The sequence below is a fragment of the Chroicocephalus ridibundus genome, chromosome 2 (assembly GCF_963924245.1).
Source record: "Chroicocephalus ridibundus chromosome 2, bChrRid1.1, whole genome shotgun sequence".
Lineage (NCBI taxonomy): Eukaryota > Metazoa > Chordata > Aves > Charadriiformes > Laridae > Chroicocephalus > Chroicocephalus ridibundus.
This window is the reverse complement of record NC_086285.1, coordinates 103,386,677-103,395,365: the sequence shown is the minus strand read 5'-3', so window position 1 is coordinate 103,395,365 and position 8,689 is coordinate 103,386,677. Positions and strand designations below refer to the sequence as shown.

Sequence of the window (8,689 nt, the reverse complement as noted above, 5' to 3'; positions counted from 1 at the left end):
AATATATTTATACTGATTGTCCGGCTGATTGCTGCCAACAAGGATGTGTAAGAGCTGAATTTTTGCTTGCTGTTCCCCTGCTGAGGAAATAGATTTAGGTTTATTTCCTCACATCAACTTCCACAAAACTTTTAAGAGTGTAATGACTTTCTCCAAATTAGATTGGAACCTGCCAAAAGGGCATGGAATGACAGAAAGATGGACAGGTAATGTAAATCTTGTTCAGAACATCAAAATTAACTTAAATTTGTCTTTGATACTTCGGAGATCTTATGTCTCTTCTATTAATGTTCTATTTTAATAATGACGTAACATAGTTGCTCTATAGATATTGCCAGCTAGCCAGATGATAGTTTTTCATCCCTCTTCAGAGGTGGTAAAAAGACCAGAAGCGGTACCAGGCACCAGCAGGTTACACTTATTTTCAAAATACAGCCCAGAAATATTTGTTAGATACTTGTTTTCTGAATACTGTTAGAAACAGTGAAGGTTAGTGAGGGGAGAGAGGGGCCTCGCTGGCATGGCCTGGTTGGCCTTTGTCCCCTACAGGTAGATGCTCTGTATAGAATGGTTTGGGTGGGAAGGGACCTTAAAAATCACCTGGTTCAAGCCCCCCTGCCACGGGCAGGGACACCTCCCACTAGACCAGGTTGCCCAAAGCCCCATCCAGCCTGGCCTTGAACACTTCCAGGGATGGGTCACACCTGGCAATTCGGGATTACCTAAATTACATGTCAAGGTGAGTGAAAATGTTCTTAAAACCATGGCGGGAACCTCTGTCTCTCTTCTGGAAGCAGCAGCTTAGCTTTTCCCTCCCGATGAGCCCTTACTCCCCCCCTCCCGACCCGCTCCAGTCAGGGCAGCTTCTCCTCCTCTTCCCTCCTCCTTCCTCCGCCCCGGCCGCTTCCCGCCCCGCACCGAGAGTTACGGAGGGAAACAAACATGAGGAAAATGTCCCCGGGGGGGATGCGTCTGTCGGGAGGGGGCTGGGCCGCGTCCCGCCGAGGGGCATCACTGCGCTCCGGCTCCCGCCTAGCGTCCCGGGACGCCGCTGGCCGCCCTCCGCGCCTCGGCCGACACATGGTGAGTGGCCGCCGGGCGAAAGGGAGCGAGGAAGGGAAAGGGGCGGCGGGAGCAGCGGGGCGCGGAGGGAGGGAGGGAGGGAGGGGGCGGCAGTTGCCCCGGCGCCGGCCTGGCAGGGCGGGCAGCGAGGGCGGCTGCCGAGCCCCCACCGACGGCCGCCCCCGCTCCTTTCGCTTTCGCTTCCCGCGGCGGGGAGGAACGCCGGGCCGGGGCCTGCCGGGTGCCCTGGGCAGGGTTGCTGCGGACGTGGCCGGCCGGTAGGAGCCCGCGGCGGAGAGCGGAGCGCCGGGTCCCCGTCCTTCGCCCCCCGGACCCCTCTTGCCCTCCTGTTCCTGCCCCTCAGCGAGGGCCGCCGCCCGCTCGCCTCGGCCTTGCGGGCCGCAGGCCGGGCCCTGCTGCCGCGGGCAGGCCCATGGCCCTGGGCCGCCCCGCTCCCTGAGCCCGGGTGCTGGCTGGCACCGCGGGGGGGTCGTCCTGCTGCTCCCCCTCCCTCCCCCCGGCCCCCCTCGGGTGAGGGCAGTTTCCTTCCCCACCGGCGGGTCGGTGGTTGGGGGTGGCCCAGGCGGGCGGGTGTCCCCGGGAGCGGCAGGGTCCGGAGGTCCCTGGCCGGGGCGGGGAGGGTGTCGGTGGGGTGGGGGGGAGCTGAACGGAAGCAGAGCTTGGATTCGGAGGGAAAAAAGGGGAGGGGGGGAAGAGTAAAAGCACAGTGCGACTGAAGGTTTGGTTCCGCGTTCCTCAAGCTTTGAAAAACATAATTCAGGAAAAGGAAGTCGTGCAGCCCGCTTGTAGCCTCGATACAGGATGTAGAAACCTTTCTTTATTCTTTCCTTATGCTTCTGCGCTCTACGTGCACCCCTCGCCCGTAGGGGCGAGCCACAGGAGGGGTCGCCCCCCCCCAACCCCTGGCTTTGCTGGGGTGAGACCAGGGGCATGGTTCAGTAACCCAGAAAAATCCGTATTTAGGGCTCCGATTGCAGGCCAAACTGTGCTGCAGCCATGTATTATTGCAGGTGTCGGGCCACTAAAAAGTTGCTCCACCGGTCCAGCTTTGTTCAAAAAATGTTGGCGTATGAGTCATGAGGTATTTTCTGCCCTTCTGCAGCTGGCTTAAACGTGTAAAACCAGTACAAAATGCCTGTCACCTGCTCTGGTTTCTCAAAACGCAGTCACGCGCCCTTGGCCTTGTCTGGATCAGGTTTGTCTTGCCAGGGGATCCACAAGTGCATGGATCTGCTAGGAACCACAGCCTGTTACGTACAGCTCCTCATTCTGCTTGTTCCGTGGGAGATTCCCGCACACGTAGCTCTTCATCCCACTAAGTAGTTTCGTGTCACTTTGTGGACACACCGGGGCTGGTAACAAGGCCTTATTTCAGCCTAACAAAGCTATTTTCCATTGGTTCCTGCTGCAGCCAAAGGAGAAAGATGTAATTCAGACCCAAAGTCCAGTTTGGCTGTAGCCTGCCACAGGAGCGTGTTCCTCACTAACTACAGACCTCAGCCCAGCGAGCATTAGTCAATACTCTTTGTCACTGTAATTTTGGGGCTAGTACTATTCTTAAGAAGTGTTTCAGGTCACCTTAGTGAGAAAGCTGTTGTAAGTCTCTGTATTCTAGCATCTGTATTCTAATTTATTTTATTTATGTTGAGAAAAGGAAAAAGCTTTTTTGTGCTTACAGCCCTTAAAAACAAGGCATCTATGCTGGAAGTACTTTCTCTAGTGGCAGTGGTTTTCTAAAGTGGTGTAAGTGAATTAAAATCAAATAGGAGTGTTACGTTGCGTTTCCCTGGGCAAGCAGAACTCTTCAGGTTTGTCCAGCATTTTTCTTACCATAGTTGAATGGAGAACACTAGGTAGTTTAACAGAAGTTCATGAGCATTACATTTGAGGGGTATGAACCGCATTTACTGAAATTTATAATACAAGTTACAAGTATGTTACCATACATAGGAAGAATTTTACTTCTGATTGACCGCAACTGTATGACTATGTGCTTTCTATGCACTGCCACAAAATAAGTGGAAATTTTGTGTTAGTGTCAGAATAACATTCACACTTTCAACGTTTGGAATTGGATGCCTTACGATTCTTCTACCCCTTACAAGCATTTGATTTAAACAGTGAAATAAGATAGCGTATGCTGGTTGGACCTTTAAAAGCTGAAAGAGAAATTGATCTGTTTTTGAAAACTTTTGTTTGCTTTACATACCCATTTATTTGGTAAAGCAAAGATCAAACCAGTGGAACTCCTCAGGTTCTTTTGCTCTGTTGTTTACAAACAAGAGCATGTGACTAATCCTTCATGGAAGATACACTTAAATAGTTTTGAGGACATGGGGTGAACAAACTGGATAAGGAATTTTTCCCTGTCTTGGGTGGTAAGAATCATAGATGATTTTCATATTAAGTGCAGATATCAAGGTAATGGTCTACTTTTATGCTAATTTTACTTCAACATTACAGTTCCAGTTTGGGGCCAGTCTTCAGAAAATGTAAATATTAAGAAGGGAGATATATATAATTTTTGTCACCATTTAATAATTTGATAATGCTGCTACAGTACGCTTTGGATATATCTACTTTTTTATTAACACAGTTGACTGAAAATTATTCTGCATCTGGGCCTTGATCACTTCTGGATAAGTGTTATTTCTGTCACTGAAGTATAATTGAATTTTGGTGCCTGAATTTTGAATGTTAAATTGAAAGTATTTTACTTAGAAGATAACCCCTTACAGGCTTGTAGCATCAGCATTTGAAAAGACGAGGTTCTGTGATTTCTTTGTTTATCAAAATATCTTGCACAGTGAATATAATAAAGGACAGTTAATTACAAATGGTTTTATCTAACTTTTTTAATTACTGATTTAATGATATGGTATTCTCATGGGCTTTTTTGCTCAAACTTCAATTTATTTTAGAGAATCAGAGCCGAGCGTTCCAGTCTCAGAGAAGTCAAGATTTTGTTGTGCTTGGAACATGGTAAATGCCTGTAGGAGGGATGCCCAAGCCCCTGTTCAAGTGGCAGTCCTCTACAGGAACGGTCAGAAAGGGAAGGTGATCTGTCACGCAGCCACGTGGTGTCTGAGTGGCACCCTCTGAGAGAGGGCTCAGAACTTCTGCAGGTTCATGTGCATGCTGACCAGATCCAAGGACAGAGGCAAAATCATCTTCTTAAAAAGCTGAAGTTGAGAGCAGTGTTTTTAACTTGCCTGGGGAGAGTGGCTGATGGGCTGGACAGGGGGGGCTGCTACTTAGAGGGGTCTTGACGGGATGGAGAAATGGGCTGACAGGAACCTCATACATTCCAGCAAAGGCAACAAGGAAGCCCTGCATTTGGGATGGAGCAGCCTGATGAGTAGAACAGGCTGTGGGAAGGCTTGATGGAGAGCAGCCTTGCAGAAAAGGACCTGTGTGTTGTGGTGGATCACGTGCTGAATATGCGTCTGAGCATGCTGTTGCAGCAAAGGACAACCGTGCGTTGTGGGCTGTATTAGTAAGTGTGGCTGAGGGACAGCAGGCCGAGGGGCTGACTGTTTCCCTCTGTTTGGCACCTATGAGACTAGCAAGGTGGTTAGGGGCTGGAGCACATGATACTCCAGCAGAAACAGAGAGGTGGATTTGTTCAGCCTTAAGAGAAGATGAAGGAAGGAAGGGGGAGATCTCGCTGTTGTGGGTGGGAAGGTATAGAGCGAGGCTCCTCTTGGAGGTACGTGACAATGAGATCAGAAGCAGTAGACACAAGCTTGTTTAGCTACAAGGAAGTTCGTGTTGGTTTTGGTTGTGTTTGTTTGTGGTCAAACACTGAAGGAGGAGTCTAGTGAGTGGGTGGAGCATCTGTCTGTGGAGGTGTTCGAACTTGACTGGACAAGGGCCTGTGCAACCACATCTAATACAGCTTGTGCTGGATGGCCTATGAAAATCCCTCCCAACCTAAACTGCCCTGTTATTCTGTGATTACTCCAAAAAAAGTCATTGTAGCTTTGGAAATTAATTGTTAAAGTTATGCTTGGGAAAACACAAACCCAATAAAGTATGCAAGAAACTTTAGATTTTCTTGAAACTGCATCTGGAACAAACATATAGTCATCGCAAAAACTTGTAATGATAACTTTATTTACTATATTATATGAACATTAAAAAAAGTAAGACCTTGCATATTTTCTTATTGGCAATTTATGGTTTAGAACTTTTGTTACAAAAGCTGCTATACTGTTCGAGGGAACTTAAGCAGGAGATCTGATGAGAATGTAAGGAGTTTTTATATTTCTTTTCTTAGTTTCTCACACTGTGCAGTGAGTTTTAGGCAGCAGTGTCTTAAAGAGATGTGTAGACACTGTTGTGAAAGCTAGTCTACTGTCTGGGAATTTTTAAGGAGAAGAAAATGACTATCCAGAGCCTTGTATGCAGCCAAATCTTTGAATTTAAAACGGTTGCTTATTCAGATCACCTACTCAAGGCTTGTGGTTCTATTAACTCTGCATTCACAGTGGTGCAGTTTATAAGTCATCTAAGCTGTCAGTATTGACTCTTATCAATTCCTAGATGTCATGGAAGGTTAAAGACAGAATTGTGATGGGTTTGGCTTAGTGTCTGCTGTATTTGTTCTATGACAGAATGGGCTGTGGGTTTCCGTGAGTTCTCGTTATGTGATAAATTTCAAGAATTTGTGTCATGGCTTCTTCAGGATGATTCAGTATTAAAGAAAAGTATGACATGACTACTAAATATCTTTAAGGAACCAATTCTTAATTAATTCTAGCTCATAAACTTGCGGATTAGTGTATAAGCTGTCAAGAAATTAAATGTGTTTTTGAAGAGGAAGTACTGCAGTTTGGAGTATGATGCTTTTCATCTTTTGCTCATTGCAAAAAAAATATTAAAATCTGTTCTAGCCTCAATATGGAGTTCAACTGTGGGATACGAATGGCTCTTTCAAAAGTGTTAGGGACTGGAGTGACCAAGTTATAATAGAAGAACCAGTGTATTTTTTATCATCTTGCATTTAAACTACTGTTTTTAGAATGGTAGAAAGAGTAAATCAACACAAAAGGATTAAGTTCTTTTTACATCCTGAAAAATGCGAGGCCACCCACTACATGTTTATTTGAAGATTTGCACAACGAATTATTAATATGAAATGCCTTGGGTTAGAAGGGGATTTGTAAGACTGCTTGATAAGTAGGTCTCTATAATTTGAAGTGGGGATGATTTAGCAATGACTGCAAAGTCAGTTAGTGAAATAATTTCCTTCTGAGGTTCTGAAAAAGGAAGATGCGTATCGATGAAACCTTAAAGATTGACTTTCCCTAATGTGGCCTACTCTCAGTAAATACTCAGTTTTCCGCAGTTTTCAGTTTTTTTGTTGGGTGGGACAGATAAAGAAGGAGAGTCTTCTGTTAGCATTCTGCTCTTCAGAAAAACACAACATTGTTTTATTTGCAGCTGTATTGTAAAAGGTGGGTAATCTGGGACTGTTTTCCTCTAGAAACCCAGCTTCCCTTTGCCAGACGCACTTTTGGCTTTCTCACTGGCCTGATGGAAGATGCGTACCACTTGCCTCCTTTGAAGGTGAGGGAGATTTGTGCATATTTTCCCTGCAGCCTACAAGTGAGGGCTGTGAGGGAACTTTGTGTGGTTCAGTCGAAGACCCAGTGCCATCAACTGGTGTCTGCCGTCACGTTCTCTCTGCCTGCAGGGATCACAGGTCTCAGAAAACCCTCAACACTCTCCCTCCACGCTTTCACACTGTAGTTAGATGTGAGAAAAATAATGTCTAATTTCACTGTTAACGATATGCTTGGCTGTGTGAAAAACAGGAAAATTTTTTAACCTGTTACATTCTGCTGTGCCTCATCTGTACCAGGAGGATTATGCTGGTTTAATTATTTTGAATTTGGTTACTGGAAGAGGAAAATCAGGGAAAGCCTTCTGGTGCAGTTGCTGTTGTAGTGCAGGTTCTTTCGTGTAACCAGGTCAGAATGTGTCTTTTTACTGACACTTGCAACAAAACTTTCTCATATGTGTCTGCAATTCAACTTCAGCTTCTTGGTGTTGTTAAAAAAGGAGTACACAGAAATAAGATCTAATTTAAATAACCTCTGTTTATACAGTATTAAAACTACAAAATTATCTAACCGTAATTCTTTCTTGCCCCTTGTGTGCATTCAGCATAATGGAGGTCCTTTACATTACTCATATGCTCTGTAGATAAATGCTATTCTATACAGTTTTACATATCTTTAATTTAGAGTAGGGAACTTCAAAGTTAGGTTTTATGCATGTGCAGGGAACAGAATTCAGGCTGCTTATGTATCTGCTGGTCCCGCAAATATTTCAGTAACTTTTTTAAACCCCTTGTTAGGTGATGCCTTCGTCATTTTCAGTAGGGGACAAATGCAATTTGGAGTGCAAATCTTCATTCAGGAGCTCTTAATCTTTCTAGGAAATGGACTTACTAATTTTTTTTTTTTTGGTGTTTTTTCAGGACATGTTTTACAATTTTTAAGATGATTCAGAATGTAAATTGGCAAAACTTGAACTCTGATCAAGGAAAGCATCTAATTGGAAGTTTTTTTGAAAGGCTTCCATCTATCATTATGCTGCAAAGCATGTTTGCATCTGTCTTAATTATTTAGCTATTTTTTTTATTAGTGGTAAGTTTTATCTATGAAAAATGATTCCCAGGGCCTGCAAATAAATGGAAATAATACATTTAAATGCAAAGAGAGTATCCAGATTTTAAGTAGTTAATACTGCTCCAATGTGGTTTCGGAATAGATGTGATTATTGGAAAGACTGATTTACCTTATTTTGCTTTCTTTTAAAAAGTGATTCTAACTTACTGCATTTTTACAAGCCTGTAATTCTTTGGTTTTCAGGGGTTTCGACTTTGGTGAAGGTACACTGGGCAAGTATTGACTTGAAAGCTGCTTTTAGGATGTCTGAAGATGATGAAAAAGTCAAGCTCCGTCGAATTGAACCTGCCATTCAGAAATTCGTTAAAGTGGCAATTCCAACAGATTTGGAGAGGTTAAGAAAACACCAAATAAATATTGAGAAGGTTAGTGTTCACTTTTTACTAACACAGTTTTTTTGCAGTATAGAAGCAGTCACGCTGGAAGATTATGTAGAGATTTCAATGGAAAGTTGATTCTTAAATGTTTTAATTAAAATTTGGCTACAAATGAAACTTCTGTATTGTCTGGTCATTCAGTGTGTACAAAGGCCTTTACTAATGGGAACTAGTCAATCAGCACTATTGTTTTGTGTTAAAAAGTTGTTGTAAGGAAAGTAGCCTAATAGTCTTACTTCATTTTTAAGTCACAGTGGTTTGCTGCCAACTATTCTGAATAACTTACTGTTTATACCTATCTTTTTCTATATATATTTTTAAAATGAGGTGAGAGAAATAGAGAGATTGAATTATTTAAGTAAATAGAAAAAGAATTGCATCAAAATTGCAGCATGTTTATGTACTACTTGTTGATGTTAGCTCACACTTGACAGTGAAACTGAATATGTTTCCAGGAAGTATTAGAGTAAAGTTAAATTCTGCCCTGCACTCTGTCAGTGCCTGTACTGGTAAAATAAACATGCCCAGCAC

The 8,689-nt window shown here is 43.9% G+C and overlaps 1 protein-coding gene across 7 annotated transcripts in view; it reads left to right on the top strand.

The window, feature by feature from the left end:
* The first annotated feature begins 647 nt into the window (after positions 1 to 647).
* Positions 648 to 8,689, top strand: part of STX17 (syntaxin 17) — a 36,684-nt gene continuing 28,642 nt past the window's right edge. The window contains exons 1-3 of one of the 7 annotated variants that reach the window (XM_063326366.1): positions 722 to 739; positions 6,572 to 6,654; positions 7,965 to 8,146. In XM_063326366.1, coding sequence (XP_063182436.1) covers positions 732 to 739; positions 6,572 to 6,654; positions 7,965 to 8,146 — 273 coding nt within the window. In that variant the 5' untranslated portion in view covers positions 722 to 731. Of the gene's footprint in view, positions 740 to 880; positions 1,084 to 1,178; positions 1,341 to 4,561; positions 4,580 to 6,571; positions 6,655 to 7,964; positions 8,147 to 8,689 lie in introns of those variants that run through there. The other 6 variants (XM_063326370.1, XM_063326369.1, XM_063326371.1 and 3 more) reach the window with 6 other exon arrangements.